The 21,611-nt window shown below is 38.0% G+C and overlaps 2 protein-coding genes across 3 annotated transcripts in view; both read left to right on the top strand.

Moving 5' to 3' along the window:
• Positions 1–41: 41 nt before the first annotated feature.
• Positions 42–6,340, top strand: LOC113681859 (small ribosomal subunit protein uS11). Its single transcript, XM_027198986.2, has 7 exons — positions 42–69; positions 210–273; positions 370–458; positions 1,408–1,462; positions 4,512–4,618; positions 5,618–5,694; positions 6,222–6,340. The coding sequence occupies exons 2-7, from the start codon at positions 211–213 to the stop codon at positions 6,287–6,289; spliced, it is 459 nt and encodes a 152-aa protein (XP_027054787.1). The 5' UTR covers positions 42–69; position 210; the 3' UTR covers positions 6,290–6,340.
• A 4,543-nt stretch (positions 6,341–10,883) lies between these two features.
• The window catches only part of LOC113681928 (MAM and LDL-receptor class A domain-containing protein 2), a 99,010-nt gene continuing 88,282 nt past the window's right edge, over positions 10,884–21,611 (top strand). Inside the window, exons 1-4 of one of the 2 annotated variants that reach the window (XM_089199248.1) lie at positions 10,884–10,952; positions 17,691–17,830; positions 20,530–20,679; positions 21,390–21,554. In XM_089199248.1, coding sequence (XP_089055374.1) covers positions 17,785–17,830; positions 20,530–20,679; positions 21,390–21,554 — 361 coding nt within the window. In that variant the 5' untranslated portion in view covers positions 10,884–10,952; positions 17,691–17,784. Of the gene's footprint in view, positions 10,953–16,452; positions 16,614–17,690; positions 17,831–20,529; positions 20,680–21,389; positions 21,555–21,611 lie in introns of those variants that run through there. The other variant, XM_089199247.1, reaches the window with a different exon arrangement.

Below are 21,611 nucleotides of genomic sequence, written 5' to 3'. Positions count from 1 at the left end.
CGCAGTATGTTTGCTTCAGTGCAACGCATCATGGTCTCGTCCTCTTCTATTTCTCTGTGATCAACACAGGTTTGTGTTAGGAGATTTGTGTCACAATCTTCTCAATCTCGCCCGAAACTTTGAATCATCGGTGTCTATTACATAATAAAATGATATCTTCATTATTCATGAACAGCACTATGCTGTTATTTTTCTTTTGATTTCCATAGTATGGCTCCAAGAAAGGGTCAAAAACAACAAGGTGGAGAACAGAACATCTCTCTTGGTCCTCAGGTACATGTTGTGTTCCAGAACACTTGGAATTTTGTTTGGGATAAATTTTTTGAGCCATTTCTGTTGTCTTAAATTTTTTGAACGTTTGAATTTCAGGCCAGTGAAGGTGAAGATGTCTTCGCTGTTGCACACATCTTCGCTTCGTTCAACGATACTTTCGTGCACATTACTGATCTGTCTGGAAAGTGAGTCGTCTTTTCCGTTTGATTAAGTTTCTTATTTCCATCCTGTTGTGGGACTTTTTTGCCATTTTATCGTTGTTTTTATTTTTTCTCTTCCATTTGAATTGTTGAAGGAACATCGGTGATATCTGAAATGCAAGTAATAACTTATAAAAATAGTTTTATCGACGCACTTCGTTTTACACATTCAACCTGAGAGGCAGGTGGTGATGTTTATGAAGTACGGTGATTACCAGATATAATTAGAAGGCTCTAAGCTTGCATTTCAGTAGAGCTAACAGAATAATAAAGCTACAGTCAAATTAATTCAATACGACTTCACTTGAGGCCTTCTTAGTTTAACCTGTAACCCTTTCACTCCTACAAGTGACCAAGACAGAATTTCTCCTTACAATATCAATACAATATCTAGCAGGTAGGTGATGAGAATAGAGAAAAATGTCAATCATGGGATTACTAGTTGATCCAATACCAAATTCTCTGAACCAACGTCATAAGAATTGTATGGCAGATAGTAAGGAGAATTACTAATAAGATCTTGGGAGTGAAAGGGTTAACTCCCAAGATCTGATTGTTAATTCTCCCATCCAGCTGCTATATATTTCCTTGTGAATTAGTTACTAGTGATGTTGGATCAAGACAACAACTTCTACCCACTAAGTTTGAATATTCTCATCACCTGTTTGCTGGATGATGTATAGATATTATATGGAGAAATAACTTGTTAATCACTTTTGGGAGAAAAAGGGTCAAGCATTGAGCTTTTAGCTAGGGAGGAATATAAAACCTGAAGCATCATTCAAGTTTAATTTCCATGACTCGGCAAATGAGCTTATATGAGGGTGTTTTTTTTTTCCCACAGGCAATACTTTTGAATAAATCATGATATACCTCCTTACTCTATTAAGTTTGCAAATTGTAGATGTTAAAAATAGTTATTGTTTTTTATCAGAGAAACAGTTGTTAGAGTAACAGGAGGAATGAAAGTTAAGGCTGATCGTGATGAGGTAAGTATTGCATTGTATTCTTGCCTCCTGAAAGTGAAGGTTAGATCTTACACTTTGGACAAGATGACCTTAGTGAGTTGAATGCAGGCAATGATGTCTTTAATATACGCTGATGTCCAGTGATAAGAAACATGCTCTGAGCTTGCTTCATTCATGTTACATTTTGTTAGATGTTCTGTATATATACAGGGTTCTCAGTAGAATTTTGTACAGCCGTTGCTTTGGTAGTTACAGGCGTAACCCTAATACACACGTCCTTTGGGCGTGTAACTTGGGCCCATAGGGCCCAAGCTGCTAGGGGGGTCTGGGGGCATGCTCCCCCGGGAAATTTTTTATTTAAGATGCTCAGAAATGCTTTTTCCTTCATTTTGGGGGCATATTTTCTCATTTTCTCCAAACAAGTTTAAGTACATTTTGTAATCTGTTCAGTGGCTTTGAACTACGGAAAGTTGAAATTATCTCTTATCAAACTGAAAACTACACTGCAATATTCAATGAAATATTAACCTGCAATAACAATGCTTTGCTTTCTGAGTTAATGGAATTCATTTTATACAAAAATAATTATTAGGTGACCAGTCCTCTCCAAATGGGGGCACCCACTTACAAAAACTAATTCTCAAGGCCACACTGACCCAGTAACTGCTATATATCTAAATGAGAAAGAGTATAAGATAGCGCAAATATTTGTTAATGAATGAACCGGCCATGTTTTTGCACGTGGAAAGACGACATCTGCGAGAGGCCTGGGTTCAAATTTACAAATTCAATATGGCGGCCCTATTCAACGTTGCGGAGACGTGAAGCGATTGTTCGGTTATTCTATGGTCTGCAAAAAGGCTATTCACTTTGACAACTAAAAACCGAAGAAAGGTACATTGCGAAAGCAACTAACAGTCAATAGTTTACCCAGCAATTTACTCAAAAAGCCGTTCTTTTATTTGCATTTGATAGACGAATTGATCTACTGGTTGAAGCACTTTGACAGCCGTAACACTTACCTGTGACACCCGTGACAGGTGTTACGGGTTACGGGTTCAACTGAGAACCCTGATATATATAACAACTTTATTTAAATAATAACATTATTATTAAAAAAAAGGGTTATAGAAGGAAGGAACTTAATCCTCATTGTAAACTATACCTCAGAGATAAAAATTTAATACTATGCAATATACATATACATACTGAAACATTTTACAAACAGGCATATATCTATATAAATATAAAATCTAAATAAAGAAGACATATCCAAGGCTGTGCTCTAGGTAAAATTTAAGGGTGCCCTTCGGGCGCCTAACCATGACAAGTAGGTTGCCCAGCCTTCCAGGTTGGTCACCCAAATTGATTAATTAATTAATAATTAATTGATTAATTAATAATCCATGACATTTTGAAAGAGTAGCGTTGTATACTTCTTACAGTTCCAGGGAATCTGCAGAATTGCCAAACAGTTTCATCTTTAATCTCTCTCGTTTAATATTCACTTCACTGGGCACAGGCAGCAAAGCGAGTTACTATATTTAGCAGTCACGTGCTCTATTTTGGTGAACTTGTGAACCGATAAGGAAATTTCTTTGAAGACCACTAAAATAGGTTTCGAAACAAAAGGGTTCTTATATTAAAGTTTTATTTTTGTCAAATTTTGATCGAATGATTACAATTGCGAGTAAGTCACCAAATATGATGCTGATAAACATCTTGCATGCCACAGACAAAGCTAATTAAATAAACACAAATTTGTATAAAGGACAGTTTCGTTTTATTAATCCCGCACTCCACTATTAAAACTGTTGAAACACAAAAATTAATTATAAGCATTAACCACTTCAATAGAAAAATAAGATCTTCAACACATGCTTGTGCAAAAATTGTGCAGTTTCTCACAGGCAATGAAAAAAGAATTTTTCGTGCTAAATCATGTGAAACAATATTACATAACACATGCGACAACTTTGAGCATGAACAATTCTTGTTGTTGTCCTGCCAAAATTTTTTTAGTTCTGCAAATGTCATCAAATTAGTTACAATCAGAGGCTCACTTTATTGCGTCGTTCAATGGACAAGAAACCTGGGCTATGTACTATATTAATAAACCGGAAGAGAAACCACCGAAGCAAAACAAGACCCATGACCTAACTTAATATTTAACCTAAATGTACAGATCACACAGGCTATTGATTGCACTGCGCTTTCAGCACTTTTGCTTTTCGGGCTAACGGGGAGCACGATGGAGTTTCTTTTTGTTTCGTTCCATTCCGTTTCTATACGTTTGCTGGTTTCGTTTCAGGTTTTCACACAAGCCAAAATGTTAATGCCCAAGACCAAATGTTAGTCACCTGAGGTGACCGGGTGCCACTAGAGCACAGCCTTGATATCTAAGATAAAAATTTTGTTTAAAATTATAATTAAATGATGTACAATACATAGAATAATTTAATTTTGTAATTATGGGCCTTGTTAAGTAATGTTGATTTAAGAGCTTTCTTAAAAGCATTCATTGAGTCAAGTTCAACTACTGATGACAGTAAACTGTTCCATGTGTCGATATATCTGTGCCAAAAAGAGTACTTAAAGAGTACTTCTGTACAAGTGAGTATCTAAAATCTGGGACTCAGACCACTTGAAAAATGTTGCAATGATACAGCTGTTCAGAATCTGATAAGTGTAGTGTTTTTGTGCTGTATTTTTTTAATTTTTTTTTTTTGTGTGAAGATTCTTGTTAAGGAGAGTCTTTTCTCCTGATTGTTGTTATTATTGTATTTCTTTTTCAATTAATAGTTACCCTTTTCAATTAATAGTTACCCTTTTCAATTAATAGTTACCCTTTTCAATGGAGCAATTCTATTTAAACAGTGACATAGTTATGCTTAAATATAGTGCCATAGGGTAACTAACTGCTGACAGAAATTTTTGAGTCCTAGATTTAGGATTTTCATTTCTGTTATTCCATGTAACTAAACACTTTTTTTATGTTGCTTACATGGCAGTCAAAGTAATTGAGTCCCCTGGGCTGATTTATTTACTCAATGTATATCATCTGTTTCAGGCTTCCCCTTATGCTGCAATGTTGGCTGCGCAAGATGTGGCTGCTAGGTGCAAAGAGATTGGTATTACTGCTCTGCACATTAAGCTTAGGGCAACTGGAGGCAACAGGTTTGTGTGTTTCCCAGGTTATATCAAGCTATTATTTTGCAGTATGGTACTTGCAGTTTTGATATTTGCCTTTTGATATTAGCCTTTACCTAAATCTCTTAACAGTCCCCATTGGGACAAGAAAATAATGCCTCAGGGATTTTGAAACTAAGAAAGTCATGTATAGAATGTTTCATGGAAACTCTATCTATATGGTATTTACACACAAGTTGGTAGTATTGGAAATTGAATGAATGAGTGCAGCTAACAAGTGAGATTTCTGATACAAACTGATAAGTACATAAATACCATACAGACAGACTTTCCATGGTGTATCGTATTTATTATATACATACAGAGATTCAATTCTTGTTTAATGACAATTTATTGTTTGGCAGATTCAAGGCAAAATCTCATAAATTGAAAGATGTTAACCATAAAAATTGCCTTTTCATCAGAAACAATGCAACACTACTGACAGGAAGTGAAAAATAACAAAATACTTCACTATGCTTGAAACAAAGCATCTTCAACTTGAGGGTTCATAATCTTCTCTGTCTTTTTGTTGATCCAAGCAAATGAACTTCTTGAGATATATGCTAAATTTTCAGTTTTCTCCTGTTGCAAAAATTATTTGAACAGTTTCAAAGCTCGCTGCTTTGTTTTATCCTTTTCTGCCTTTTTTTCCTCCTTCTGCTTGCTTTGTATTCTGCATTATGTTCCACAGAGTATTCTTTGTCATCTTAGCCCAGATAGCGGATTATTGATAATATTCTGAACAGCTGAAAAATTAAATGATGCCAGTCTAAATGGAATTAGAATCACCTTGATATGTTTCATACATGAAAAACATGAAATGTGGCTCCTGATTAAACATATTGTTTTCCTCACACTTAAATGAAAGCTTTACTTTGACCAGCTTTTGTACAAAAATTTATTTTGCCCCTTTTCATTGTGTAAATCTCAATAAGTAAATAATAAATAACCATGATGTATGCATGACTCTTGGTTCTATTTCAGAACAAAGACTCCTGGCCCCGGTGCCCAGTCTGCTCTGCGAGCTCTTGCTCGTTCCGGAATGAAGATCGGACGTATTGGTAAGATACAAAGCACTTTTACTGCTGTTCTCCATAATTTCCTTACTAGTGGGTTGACTAGATTTGTCTTTTTATGCCTGATTCATGAGTGGTGACACTAGAAAATTTGGCCTAAACACAATGGCAAGTATGTGTAGATGTGACCCAATTGTCTATTTGAACTGTGGTGATATACCCATTTAAGAAAAAAAAGAGGTTTTTTTTTTGTTGTAGTTGGTGCATACTACTATATGCCCAAGTGGTTTCAGCTGTGCCCTTTTGCAAACTTCTTTAAAAAAAACTCCGCTTATACACTTCCGTGTATGCCTTTCTCCAGCAAAAAAAAATAACATGTTAGAGTGGAGGTCCAAAGCAGGGTTGTAATAAAACCTCAAACCTGCCAGAGTTTATATAGGTATTTTTCCCTTTGCTACCAAAATCTGCTGTTAACATAAACCTCCCACTGCATTTTCCTTTTAATCCCCTTTTCTAATTCTAAAAAGGCTCGTGTTGTCCAAAACTTAAGTATATATGTTTATGTTTAACAGAGGATGTTACTCCAATACCTTCAGACAGTACAAGGAGAAAGGGTGGTCGCCGTGGACGACGTCTGTAAATTTGCGCCTGTGACAAGCGGTGAAATAAAAAATAACAACTCTAGAGACAAGTGCTTGTGTCCTTTTTGAAAACATTCTTCGGCTATTAGAGATGTTCATCGGGAAGTAACCCTTCCCCTCTCACCCCAAAGGCTTGAAAGGATCGAAGACACGGCTCAATGAGCAGCCAGTCTCCGAGATTGATTAAAGATCGGGCTCAGAATTAAAACGAAAAAGTAAATGGTTGAAGTTGGGGCTGTCAGGAAAGTCTTCGAGGCAAAAGCGACTAGACTACTACTGCTTAGTCCCCATTTTCATCAGCATAAAGTGACTTAATGTTATTTCCGCGAGATCTGTGTTTCGTATGCAGAAAGAATATCTTGTCTTGTCCCTCCACACGGTTGATTGAAAACGATTAAAAGGAAGATTAATTTGGCTTTATCAATTGAGTTCACCTCGTAGAGAGTTTCTTAAGCTAATGTTACGAGTTTTAGCCCTTCGTCAGGGCGACAGAAGGCTAGTGCTCGAAACGTCGGTTTTAGAAAATCCTTACGGTGACAAATTTACATTATGAACTCGGTTGATAAAACCAACTTATATTGTAATATCACAACGGTTAAGAACTTTAGGATAAATGCACTCTACACCTCCCGGCTTTCATTGGGTGTAACACTTGCAAAAATTAAGAAATATTGAAGGAGTTCTCACTGTGCGAATGACTTGAATTATCTCTTAAACTCGCTCCAGACCTCGCTTCAGACCTCGCTCCAGTTCTCGCGCGCTCCAGTACAAGTTTTTAAAATGGGCGCTGTCGTAGTGACTCGAGGTATCGCGAACACATTAATTGCTTGGAAAACTCGGTGAAATTTCTCTTTTTTTCGAAGTGCAAAGAGCGTCAGAAATTACTTAGGGTTGTGCGGGGTTAAGGGAAGGGAACGACGTCGTTTACAGAGCGATAGATTAGTGGAGGGTTCCTTAGTTACTCTCCCACGGTGGGCAGTCGATAAAAACGAGAGAATCCAGTTTAGTAACATAAATCGATGAATGTCGACAATGTAAGTCAGCTCTGAGCTGTCAATTAATATTTACCGATTTGGAAAAATCATCATCGATTTTAAGCAGTCAGGACGATAACACTGAGGAAAGCGTCGATTAAAAAATGAATTTCTATTTTTAGTTAGAATTTTGCAGACAGTTGCATGTAGTTGGCGTCTCTTTCGGCGTCACTCAGCGTTTAGTTTCAAATGGAAATTAAACTTATTTGCCGTCGCAGTTTCAGTTTGTAGAGGACGCAAATTTTGGTGATTTCACGTTGATGTTTTGCAGGGGATGTCTAAGAAATATACTCAGTCTTAAAAACGCATATTCTGAGCTTTCGTTCTTCCTGTTTGTTCTTTTGTTTTGCTACGTCCTTACTGGTGTCCTTTCCGATGAGAGAAATGGATGGTCAAAAGAAGCCCATCAAAACTCGAAAAACTGGTTAAAATCTATCTCAAAACCAAAAACCGAGAATGAAATTCGATCGAAAATATCAAAAGTAATCGTAGAAATGAGGACGAAACCAAGTTCTTAGTCTGAACATGGAAAACCAAATCTCCAAAAATGGGAAACCGCATTTGATAAGAAAACCTAAGATTCCGAGTTTTTTTCACAGTTTTTTTCCAGAAGAAAACCCTAGAAAAAGAAATATTCGATGAGTTCGAATGTCCCGGCTCTTCCTCGCAGCTGCTAGAAATAACTTTCCACAGCTGTGTTTATTGCAAACTTCAGAGCGTTTTTTTTTTAAATTTGACAATGGATCAATATAAATTTATTGGCCCTTCAGATGGCCTTTAGAATCGGCAGAAGGACAGCAAGGCCTTCCCCGCGCAGAAAAGATAAAGAAAAATTCAGAGTTTTAGAAGATAGAAAGGAAAGGCTGAAACTTTCGGTTACTCCACGGCCGAAAAGTTCCTCAGTTTCGACGAGGAAGACGCGATCTTTGGTTAGAATATATTAATCTTCCACAGCGATAGTGTACTAACGTGCGCGAACAAAGTTTGATGTTTGGGGGAAATTTTTCAGCGGAGTTGAGGTTAGTTACAGATGTTTCACTTTTTTCCGTTTGGTAAAACAAATTTTGACTGCTATAAAAAGGAACTAAATTCGCTGAACTGTGACAGGCTAAGACCAGCGAAATTGAGGACAGCAATTCGAGCATTGTAAGGAAGTTTATCTGCCATTAAGCCATACTGCCTGCGAGTCGTTATTTCCCTTTTCAAGTAAGTTGTTTTTATCGCTTCTGCCTAAGTTAGAGCTTTTATTAAGCCTGATAAGATGAGCGGTAAATGCTAAAACTGCTAATAATTGGCAAAATCTTTTGGATTAAAGCTCAGATCGCAGACAGTAAACAGAATCGTCATGAACTGCAAATTTCTCTTTTCAACTCCTCTCTTCATAGGCTAGTCTTAATTAACAAATAGAGAAGCCTTGGCTGTGCTCTGTTCTGTTATAAAGCTCGCAGGATGCGGCTAGAGCACGAAAGAAGTGTAGGGAGAAACACGCGACGTAGTCGAGTGTTTCTCCCCACTTCTTGAGTGCTCTAGCCGCTTCCTAAGTGCTTTATAACAGAACAGAGCACAGCCAAGGCTTCTCTATTTGTTTTATAATAAAGAATCCATTAAATTCCCCGAGCATTACTTTCAATTTTCAAAACAAACTTTATTTCCAAAGCGAACAACAGTGTCGTCAGCATGCTCTACACTCTCATAAAGCACGCTACAATAAGCCAATCAGAATCCCTGTTAGAATGGTTCAAATAATCTGATTGGCTGTACAAGACTAGAGCTGTCAAAAGTGTCAAACCATCAAAGTTAAAAAACCATCAAAGTTCACCTTAAGCGATAGTTTACAAACTAAATAGTTCGGCAGGTCGAATTTAACACTTTTGCCTGAAGTTTTTAAGTCTCTAATACAGAATCTTGAAGTGAAATGTTCAGTGAACTTCAGCCGAATTATGGCTCATAAAAACACGCGAGTTTTTTCACATGACAAGGTAGAAAACAAACTGTTCAGGGCGAGTGTTTTTTGAATGAACGACAGCCGAATTCACCGGAACATGAAGATCGCTCGGGATGACAGCGCCGCAAAACTCGGCTGCAGTGACAGATGTGACTTTCCACTCAACGCATCGGAAAGGATATCAGAGCAAGCTCTTATTTTTTCACTCGAAGGGCGGCCGATGTAGTTTCTGAGGCTTGCTGTGATGACCGGAGATCGCCATGATGAGCGAGCCGCGATGGACTTCAGCATGATCATATTCGCTCAGACACCGTCATGATTAGAATGAATTTTAACAGTTATGCCAGTTTGGTTATATTTTTCATCATTTCTGTTTTGTTCTGTTTTGTTTTTGAACACTGAACTTTATATACTATATGAGTGTTAGCTGTGTTTGATTTTTATTTCCGTACGTAAGCTTGCAATCTAACTGAGCGTGAAAATCTTTAAAACCTCGAATGTCTATTTTGTTTTTCCTTTGAGGATTTTCGTATCTGCTCACGTTTTAATAACGTAAATTAGTACAATTTGCAGATGGCGTGACAGCTTTAGCTCAGTTCTATGCTCTATGCTCTCATAGAGCACGCTCTTTCAACCAATGACAGCGCGCGTTATATCCGAACTTTATTATAAATTACGTTTAACACTAGTACAATAATATAGAAACAAAAATGAGCGACGAAGTTACGGCTGCATGACTTCAATTGTCGACCTACAATTGGTCTGACGCATTGCCCAGCAATCAATTCTTCCTAAGGCATTGGACTTGCCAGCGTAAATTTATGCTGTCCTCTCTCCCAACCCCCCCCCCCCAAGAAAGTAAATTGTCATCTGCCGATAATTTTCCGATCAGTCAGGAGCTTTCCGCTTAGCTACGACAGCTGAGTCCCTAAGCTTACAAATAACAAAGTGACCTTTAAACGACGATAAGTGTAAAAAGTTAAGCCGGAACAGTAGACCATTTCTTGCCATAACATCATGCTTAGAAACAATTCAATTTTGACCCAACTCTCTTTTCGGTGGGAACCTGAGTTTTTATATCTTAAACAGATGTCCCTTTAATTTTAAAGTCATAATATCAAATTACATAGCTCCTTTGACTCTGATCACGACACGTGAAAATGATCGCCAGCATACAGTTTTTCGACACACTGCTCAGAGTGGGTGTGATACAAATTTGACAAACTTGGCTTCTGATCATCAACGTTGTCCTACTCAGAAAACCATTCTTGTAACACGATTGTGCATGAGCGTAATTGTCTATGTCTGAAACATGACCGACCATAGGCGTGCTAAGAATACTTACCTCTTCCGGGGATCGAGAAGTTAATCAGTAAAAGGTTCTTTTTTTTCATTTTCTCGGTACAGAAATCTAGACAAGGGTAATTTATCACACGATGCCAAGAATGAATAACCAAATATAACAAATGATACAAAATGGCGAAATGAAACTGATCAAGAAAGCTCAGATTATATTTCCACCTTTTATGTACCGCCCATACGTAATTTCATTTTCCATGAGCGTTTGGCACAATGTCAATGAGGAACTGGTAATTTTTCACGCTTTTTAGAGCAAGCACAAGGTACTGAGTAGGAGAGTAAACAAGTGACAGCATTATAAACAGATGGTGTAACTACAGACAGGTATGTAAAAGGAAGATGTTTTTATTTGTCTGTGGCGTCGGACAAAGAAAAAGGTTCCCTTCGAGGAGATATGAATGTCAGACTTTGCGCTGACTGTTAACCTACAGAGAACTTATTTGTGAGTCAGGCCACGTATTAGGTTGAATGTATAGGTTGTTATTAGTACAATGACACTACGGTGAATCTGACGCTAGCTTTCTTTGTGACCTCAAGGGTATATAGTCTAAGAGGTTCTTTTAGTCTAGATCAGTTTTGATTGTTTTGTTTCTCCTGAATTTCGAACATTACTGTGTCTCTTGCAATTTAATGCAAACGGCATTATTTTTTCATACCGATATTCATTTGCTCTATCACAGTCGATGTTACATCGGACCTCAAAGTCATTATGTAATGATACACTTGAATATCAAATGCACTTGATACATTTGGTCAAACCGGATGCACATCATAGAATTTCTTTTGTGTTACCGCTAAAGGATATGATTGGTAGAAAGAAGCCAACTTTTCAAGAACAAAACTCAGTGATGTTCGACTTGACTTCTCTGCTTTCACATTATCGTAGCTAGCCCATTCTTCGATGTCAGATAGAAACAAGAGGATATAATCTCATCTCTTGAGATGAATAATAAAACTAATACAGCGATCTGTTAATAGTATCTGTATTTTCTGCATCTCCGGGTCGCTCATGAACACCATCATCAAAGAAACTTAGTCGCTTGAAAAGTACGTTGACGTTTTGTTAAATCTAAAGCAAAAGTTAAAAAAATGGACGGGAAAAACACATGGGTTTCCGTTATTTCGAGTATTCATACGGCACTCTCCGCTTTGAGAAGGCATTTTCTACGATAGGAAGATTGATAAAGTTGCCAACCACATCCTGCTCCCTAAGTGGGGCAAGCCTCGAGGCACAAGCATAATTTCGAGCCAAACACGAATAGTTGTGACATATTTTGCCAAAATCACCGCAACCTTAGATGTCTTTTGTGGTCATTTGTGAAGATTCTTGATTCGAAATAAACCTGTTATCTTACTAGTTCTATTTACATTTGCAAGTTCTTAATTAAAGCAGCTCTTGTCAAGTATTAACGAAAGGCCTAAGTCGTTTTCTAAGTCGCTGAGAGCATGTTAAATACACAAGTATTGACTTTTGGTTTACGCTCCAGAGTGAAATCGAGTCGCAGCCTTGGATATCTTTTGTAGTCAGCTGAGAGGATACTTGATTCAAAATAAACTTTCTATCTTTCCGATTCTATTTACATTTTCGAGTTCTTGTATTAGCTCTTCTCAAGTGTTTATGTAAACCTAAGCCGTTTTGTGAGTCGTTGAAAGCATGTCAAATACACAAGTATTGACTTTCGGTTTTCGGTCCGATAGGAAATCATGTCTGAAAGATCGCACATTCTGCTCCTAAGCTAAATGAAATGACATGCCCATCAAACGTTCCACATGGTTCAGGAGTCAACACTTAACGGTTCTCTTCGGCTTCTTTAATTGCGGAAGTCGCACCAAATCCGCGGTAAGCGTTCCCTAAATCTTCTTCTGTGCCATAAAAGTCTCTAAGACCGTAATCTCTCCAACGACGAGCCAACCTTCATCTGTCGACTGATTCGATTTGTCTGTGCGATGCATGATGATCGCATTTCCAACTGCGGTCTTTGGCTTAATATCGATCGAGTTCTTGATTACAAAACTTTTCATGCCGGCTTCCTGATTCATGTGTTAAATTTGGACTCGACCGGTACACTAAAAAATGTATATTTTGGATATGAAGGGAGAAACTACCCGTATCTCTGGTTCTTTTGCTCGGAAACTATTTATATTTCAGACTTTGTCTTGGTTGATCTTCACGAAGGTCCATTGCAAGGTAAAATCAATAGATTATAATCTCTTGCTAAGCTAGAATAAGAAAAATGGTAATTTTTGAGCTCGGTTTAGGAATAAGAAATATTCTCGATTTTGTCATGGGCACTGGACAAAGGTAAAATTCTAGTCTCCAAGGAGGAATTGATATTTAGATCTGTGGCTTTCGCGCTCCGATGCTTTTATGATCTGCAATGTTGAAAACGTCGAGCGTGTCAATTGAATAAAAAGGATGCTAAGTTTTGAGAAGTTGATTTTCAAATCACAAATGTTTTTCTCGTTTTTGTCATGTGTCTGGGAAAGAAACGAAGAACATCTCAGGTTCCCTTGTCACTGCTCTTGTCGCAGAAATGAGATCACGATATGATTTTATTCATTTTCATCTTTTTTCTTTTCAACCTTTGTAAAATAACAACATTTGCGCGACAATATCATTACCCAAAATCCAACCTACGTAGGAGCAGACCCTGCTCTTGGGGTTTAATAGCTGAAGTACTTCCGTCATCCTATCATTATCTCCTGGATGTATGAACCCCTCTCAGCAATACAGGAACAGGTCAATTTTCCTCCTATATTTCCTTTTTTGTATATAAACAGCCATTACTAATTGCGGGTTGCGTGTGGCTTCGATGAATGTATTGTTGTTAAGGAATTCGTCTCAGACGTTAAAATTGACCAGATCCAGCTATCACGACTGGTCAATAGCGCTTAACGCTTATTTACTGTAAACGACATGCTTGGCGACGTATGAGCTTTAGGAAATACCATTATCCATAAATTTCACATGCGCAGAAGTTTTGGAAGGCTTAGTTGGCCTTTCTCGTGAGCGCGTGAGAAAATGTACCATCTTCATCTAGCCACTTCCTTGCGTGACATAGGAAGCTGATGCCGGGCACACGTACAACCACGGATTTGAAAAGCTTTTTAAAAGCTGTTTCGACATTAAAACGTAAACGCATTTCGAGGGATATCACGTTGTAGTAGTGTGAGGTCACGAGAGTTATATGGCCCTTTTACCTAAATAAACGGGAAGAATTGTTGTCTTCTTGTCACATAAAAAAGTTTTAGCTTGATTTGTGGAAGATTCCAGCTCTTTACGGAGATCGACGTACAAGTCGCAGCGTCCTAATTTTCATGATTGTTTTGGAAAGCAAGCTGAGGTGCAGGTCTTGGGGAAATTCTTAGCCCGGTAACCGAGATTGCAGTCGAAAAACTGAGATCGTTATGTCTCTGTAAAGCCAAAATGGTCAAAAAGGGCCGTTTTAGACCTTGAATTAGTGATAGCTCAATTCTCGGTGGGACATATGTCCCATCGTCTCTATGCGCTCGGGGAATGGCCGGGTTACCGCTTCATACAGGTTGACCACTTAATACAGGTTCCACAGATTGGGGGTATTATTAAAGAGAAAACGATAAACAACGCCACTTTATACCATAATTGACCAGGTCTTGTACAGAATCTCGCTCAAAATGTAAGTTCCTTTGATTTTGGGAGAAAAACATAGATAAAAAACTACTTGGAAGATTATACTTAGTTTCATTTGAGTGGTCACGTTGACCTCGACCGCTTTATAGAGGTGAAAATTACAGTGATTTAGTTGAAACAAATTCTTGACTTTGACAGCTGACCGCTTTATACAGGGTGACAGCTTAATATGGCTCTACTTAATACAGGTGCTAGAGAATGTCAACAGTTGATAATCTCTCAGCACAAGTGCAATGGAATAATCAAATTGCGTCATCTTGCGGTCAGTTGTCATTGGTTTGGGGAGGGACTAGAGCAAAGAAAGTAGCGCTTCACGTGACGAGGCCAATATTAACGGCTGAAGCGGAGGCTATCATCTTGCTGATATTTCGTGATCTCCGATCATCGAATTAATGAACCCGAAATCGGGTTATCGGTTTTCAGTTTATGACTTCCTCATTCTTTGTGCTTCGTCACGTTATAGCTCGAAAAGCAGAGAAGAAGTTCAGCTGACCATACAACGCAGCTTTTATGATTACTGATTCTGGCCTAGTGTAAAGTTGGACCATTTTACGAGAAATTTTCCGTACTTATGGCGAATTAACAATAAAACGATTCTCAGATACAATTACAACAGTAGTGACAATGACGATGACAACGTTAATGACATTGACGATTGACAGTTGCAATGACAACCGATGAGGACGTTGACAATAACAGTGACAATGAAGAATGATTCCACAACCAACATGTTCATTCTCTCTTTTCTCTTTCTACATGTCGCTGAGAAATATTTTTATTTAAGAATGTGAAATCTAGTGGACAGTTATTGTGATTTAATGTGCAGGACCGTATAACCGCGACCTCTCACCAATCGCAGACAGTCACACTTCAAAAAAACTGACAAAAAAATGCAGAACAATCTTCGAGATCGCACACTGAAGAAACATGACGACATCTCCTCAAAAAGTGCCTGCGTCTTCAGAATTCCAAGGGTCTCTCGCGTTGCTACGGAAATATGGAATGTTCTCCACGTAATGCTTAGTTTGTCGTTCCAATTAGAGCTATCTAGTTTCCCTGACCTTCCTTATTGATTCAGCTACGTGAGTAGACTTCATAATTCAATTCAACTCTCAGCAACAAAGACCGCAAAAGTTAACATGTTGAGACAGGTCGCGGCCTTATTTCGCTGCTTGCTCGTTAGAAAATGAAACGAGTTCATGGTCGACACCGAAAGTAAGAGTAGAAATGCGTTTCTAAAACTTCTCGGGGGCGCCCGTAACTTTTTCTGACTGTTTATAGGTGATTTTCTTGGCTCTAAAAAAATGTTTCTCATTTCCAATTCAGTCGTAGAGTTGAAAGAAATTAGTTTATAACAAAAATACTTTATTTGAAAGAGAACCCAAACAAGAACTTAAATCAACATTCCTTTTTACAGTCAGGATTTGCCTTTGCACTGACTAAGAACTAAGGCCGGGAAAATGAAGAAAAAAATCGCATTGGCAGCAAGCACCGCCAAATATTTGATATGCTTATTGCTTCTGGCCCATGCAAAGGGTTTTAATAGTCCTAAGGAGGGACAACGTGTCTTCGATGTGTACGGCATTCCCCACCCCTCGCTCCTTCTCTACATTTTTGCTGCCGTCATCTGAGTTCCCAATTTTCTCGTTCTCACATTTCTTTAACCCCACGCCGCCCCCACGTGAATTAATGTTATCAAAGCTTTCAAACAGTTGTGGATCGTATTTACATTGAGCTTTTAACCTTAACAGATTCGATCAATAGTATGCTAACGAATCGCGCTCATTCCTCTTGTTAATTACGATTCAGTTTAACTTATCTTGTTCTGGGAAATCAAGCCTCTTACAAGCCATGGAATTAAATTAGGCTATTTGATATTTGTGTATACATAACTGCATCGAATTCGGTCTGTTTTGAATAATCAAGATATACAAAAACAAAAAAGTTTCGTAACCTCCCATAAGAAGCAGAATAATAGTTCAACCTGTTTATGAGGAAATGAGTGGATCGTAAAGATTCTGGCTCTGTAAACTGCGAAGTAGGTGACATGAAAACACATCTTCCTTTACACAGAAAATTTCAGCACCTCCTCTCATTTAATATGATTGGCTCAATATTTCACTAATTGAATGATTGGCGTCTATTGTAATCTGCGGTCACTTAAATGTCTGGAGATGTTTCTAAGGACTTCCGTACCAGCCTCTCGTTGCTCTAAGGAAGGGATTGAAATATCCCTCATCTCCTGCTGCTGACACAAGAAATCCTTCATGTGGTTCATGTAGCACAGTCAAATAAGACTTGTGGACATCACGAAGGTAGGACTTTCAGGTGTCATTTTTTCATTCGTCTTTGCTTAACAACTGCGCGCTTTGTGATTCGCTTGGGTGACACGATTGATGATGGTCGAATTTATAATACTGTTGGTGGGAAGGTTGCGGTAGCGTCAAATAACGTTCCAATCGTGCTAACTTTACAAAATTTTCGTATATCTCTGCGCACACGTTCAATTACGGAATGGCTAGGCTACTGGTCGCTGTCATGTTTCATATGTTTGCTCTGTTGTTCAGTTTATGCAGATATTATTGGGGCTCCAGCGCTAATCCGTAACACAACATTAGATCTCGAGGAAGTGTGAGAATGCGACCTAGTTACTGCGCTCTTCGATAATTCCTTCTAACGAGCATAAAATAGATTCAAACTGCCGAGTGAACTGTAGAAATATGTATATACCTCGGAAAGGGTGCCGTTTTAAGTGTCAGACTTCGAAAAGAAAGCGTGTCGCTGATCTGTTTTTTTCGCGCCAGCTTGCCCCTGGTACCGTATAAAGGTCTGCTCCTCGCTCCGTATTACAGCGCAGCGCTCCACTAAACTTTTTCTCTCAGAACCACTATTGCCTTAGCTCAACAATATCGATATTACTTTGTGTATGTCATCAAAATAAAAAAGCTGCTTATTTTTGGCTAAGTTCACTTTATTCTGCTCAGCAATATTTAAAATAATACTGGTTTCTTATCGCGTGGCCCTATATAGGTGCTTATGTAATACCCATAAACCCTTTTCAAATGATCAAGATTACAATACAGACAAGCTTGCTCCAATATTTTGTAGAAACACACAGTCATTAGTTAACTTCTCTATCTCAGATCTCGCTGAATATTTACGTCGGAATTTTTTGATGGAAATACTGAACTCAGGACTCACTTGTGAAATCCAATGCCCCCCTCAGAGCTCGGTACTTCATGTGCCATACACAAATGTAATGTTTTCCAATGTTGTTCACATGTTGTCTATTTTTGCTCCGTTCAATATATTTTCAAGAATAATAAAGCTAATATTGTCACATCTTTCATTACCACGGAAATGTTGGCTAACTGTGAACATTCTTTTCGTAGGTCTGGAATCTTGAGCGTTTTGATTTGTTAGAAAAAGCCGCAATTCTTTGAGGAAGTTGAGGATTATCGGCGAACATCCTAGAGCTCTCCAAAAATGCAACGAGCTACTCTGCTCGTGGTCATTGTGTTGTGCGTATCAGGTGAGTAACTACAGTAAATCTATTTTTTCTTTGAGTTAGGAAGGACATTTTGAGGAATTGATTTTACACATAGGAAAATCGATTAGCTACGTATGTAAAATGTCCATGGTTCGATAAGGAACTGGAACAACGGTCGGCGCGGCGCTTTTTAAAAATTTATCATCGGAATAATTTCATTTAAACTATTGCGTTATCAAGCTACTTCAACATCAATACCAATTTAACTGAAATCAGTATCTATTTAAATAACGCCGAAAATATTGCCAAGAATTCGAAAGTATTATAGAGACAAGTTAAGACAGGAAAAAACAGATCGTTCGCTTAACCAGTTAATCTTGAAACGCGACAAGCTTTCTTCGGTTCAAAGATAGTTGAAAACTTTTCCGTGCATGGTACGAGCTTACACAGTTTTCAAGTATACTGTCGGATGTTCCTTTGAATTTGTCATGCTCAAATTTATCGGCCTATAATCCTACCACCTTTACCCGTTTTGTTTATAGGTGAACATAGCGAAAATTTTCCTTCTTTTTCAATTAAGACTTCGACAAAGACACAAGTTGGTAATCAAATTACGCGAGCACATTGCTACTCTTCCCCTAAGGTCAAACAGCCCACAGAGTCTGACACAATGTCGGCAAACGGAAAACAAACAATACTGCTTATTTGGATGAAATTAATTGCGACGAGATTATTTTTAAATAAATGTATCTCGTTTATGTAAACTGTTTCTTTAATAGCGGCTCCAAAAGGCTTTCTTTGCGAGCGAGTAACTTACGAATGGTATACATAAAGGGTCCCTAACAAAATAAGTAATTGGAATTGTTCGAAAGGTTATCTGTATATGCTTTTATCTCACTAAGAGGAAGGGATTATTAAGTTTCTTTTAGTTTTTTCCTAGTTTCTGAGTTGTGTTTGAAAAACAAACTCTAACACGCCCAAACTATAGAAGTCAGCTTGAGAATGTGCTCTACTGGGGGAGGGTAGGGAGTTTTGTTAAACAGCTGTACAGATCGCAAATCGAGTTTCACTTTGATCCAAAATGTATTCAGGGAGTAATTTCGCATTTCAATATCTTCAGTAGGACGGTAAGCTTAATAGTTAGAAGGTCTTGTGTGACACAGTCAAGTGGAACTAGCTTTGTTATTTTCATTTAGCTTCATTGCTGATCTAAAGCGGATGAAAATTTTGATTAGGAGTTAACCCAATCGTTCCTGTTCAGTAATTTCTGGTTACTTTGATCGGGTTCAGGCTCTAGATAAGTGTTTAAAATCGCTTTAGGACAACGCAGAGTTCTTAGGTTGGATTACCTGCATGTTTTTTTTGTGTGTGGCTTTTCGTCCAATTGGAAAGATACAAATCGAACTGAAAGTAATAGTCAGTTACCGTGACAAGAATTCATTGGCTGTATAACGCTGGTGTGCGTGCGGTTTTTGTTATCTCCAGAACGCACTCGTTGTTTATTTGTGAATGAGCTACATTTTCCTAACGAGCCAAGTCCCTCTTCATTAACGTGCTGCTTACACATAAAGAATGCTTTCCTCAAGAATTGGTGAAACAAGACGCGGGTTAATGCCTGAAATACATATGCGTTACTGATCAAGCGTGAGGTCAAGATGGCTTGATACTGGCGGAATTTTTTTGGCGTTTTTATGGACTGAGACGAAGTCAAGGTCCAAAAACCGTAGAAAAAGAATGAGGCTGCTATCTAGCCATCTTGACCGAACAAGCTTTGTCAATAAAGGATTTACTATACAGCAAACAAATTCGCTCTAATACGAATCAAGAATGACTGGTCGATTTCCAGAGCTAGGAAACAAAGCCTACTGTGTTTGCAGCACAATAAACCCTCAGAGAGTCGTTTATTTTTTCTTTATCTTAACTGTCTTCTGCCGCTTTTTGCGACTGCATCGCCGACATTGACCAAAAGTTGTGGACTTTGTAAGTCCGCTCCAAGCATTTTCTTACTTGCGTAGCTAATGCGAACATTAGTTTTGCTTCATCTTGCCCACGAGCGCTGGCACCAATATAATAAACGTGCTTAATTTATATGTAACCGCAAGTGTTGACATTGTTTCCAAGAATATGCATGTTCAAAACATTTTGAATTAATTTATCTGTAGGTCATGATTTGACTTGAAATAACTTAAGAAAAATTCAGGAAAAGCTCATTAGTCTTGTAAACTCCGAAAATATTTCTGGAGTGAACTTGCTTCCTTGTCTCAAAATGAGTTTCTCAGCTCATATTATGAATTTTCTTCCAAAGAAGCATTAGGGCAAAACTCCTTTGCTAGGTTTTTGTAACATCTCTTCAAATCAACTACTAGCAACCAAATATTGCTATCTGGTGAAACAAAGCCAGGCATTATGGCTTGTGTATTATCCAAATGCTAGGTTATTTGTTTGTAAACACAAAATAATGAAAAGATCAATTACAAAAAAAGTTGGAACAGTGGAGATGTTTCAGGTTAGGAAAGAGAGATGACAATGTGATTACTCTTGAGTGAGGACCAGCCTACCTATCATGCCAACCTATGCAAAGAAAGAAACCTATATGTCAGCTAGCCTTTAATCATTGTGCAAAAATTGTGCCTAATGTCTAGTTTATTGATTTTGATCACCATTATCAGACATGCAAATAAAGTTCTTTGCTCATTCAGAACACCTTTAAAAATGGTTTCCTTTTTTCTTCTTCCTTAAAGGAACCTCTGCACAAAATTGTGACTTTGAGTCCAGTGTTTGCAATTATAAACAGGATAAGACTGATAACTTTGATTGGAGGTGGTATCATGGTGCTACAGATACCAAAAGCACAGGACCTGCCAAAGATCATACACCAAAATCCAATAAAGGTGAGTACTGAGTCAGTTTCAGCACAACTGTACTTTGTTAGTTGGTAATAAACCTATAAACTGATTTCTTTTAAACCTTATTTTCCTATGTTAATGGTTGTGTTTATAGTGACAGTAAGAATGGTTTTAACAGCAGGTGGGTAGTGGAAAGATGTATCAGCTTGTAAGGAGGTGTAGCTTAACTTCAAATAACAATTTCTCAAATGTCATTTTATTACTTGCATGCCTAAAATTCTCCTGAGAAAAGGCCAAAGTGTTTGAAAATATTTGATGAGAACAACTTCAATGCTACATAAAGCTCAAAAAATGAGCAAATGCAAGAATCTAGAACTTCCAATAGTCTTGTTGGAGACTGGGGCTGGGTTGTATGAGAGACAGTGGCAAAACAGTTAGTGCACTGGATGCCAGGAGAGAGGTCTGTGTTCTAGACCTGAGGGGGGTGGGGCATTTTGTATCTTGTTGGAGGCAGAATTGCCCAAGGAACAAATGGGAAAAGGGGGAGTATGGATACAGATCTGGGGAGTTAATGAAGTAATACTTTCAAACTACTTAAAACTTTTTCCCTATCTCAATATTTATTGTGCTCTACTTCTAGGTATCAAGCATTGTACAACAGAAAAATCAAAACACAGACTTCCAATATAGATATATATGTATTTATTAATAATTATATACATGTCTAAATAATGTTTCTTTCTCTATTTTTTCAGTAAAAACTATTGGTGGTAACTCCAATGGTGCAGATTGTGTGTTTCCATTCAGATATCTTACCAGAAATTATAGCCAATGTACAGCCGTAGCTCACTCTCTCCTTTGGTGTGCTACCACAAGTGATTATAGCAAAGATGGTAAATGGGGAAATTGTGTCCCGGATGGTGAGTGACCATGACTTGAAACTCTCTTAGAAAAAGATGTTCAAGACTGATGCTAAA

Source organism: Pocillopora damicornis, chromosome 3 (assembly GCF_964200805.1).
Source record: "Pocillopora damicornis chromosome 3, jaPocDami1.2, whole genome shotgun sequence".
NCBI lineage: Eukaryota > Metazoa > Cnidaria > Anthozoa > Scleractinia > Pocilloporidae > Pocillopora > Pocillopora damicornis.
The sequence above is the reverse complement of the archived record's forward strand: the minus strand, read 5'-3'. Positions and strand labels throughout refer to the sequence as shown.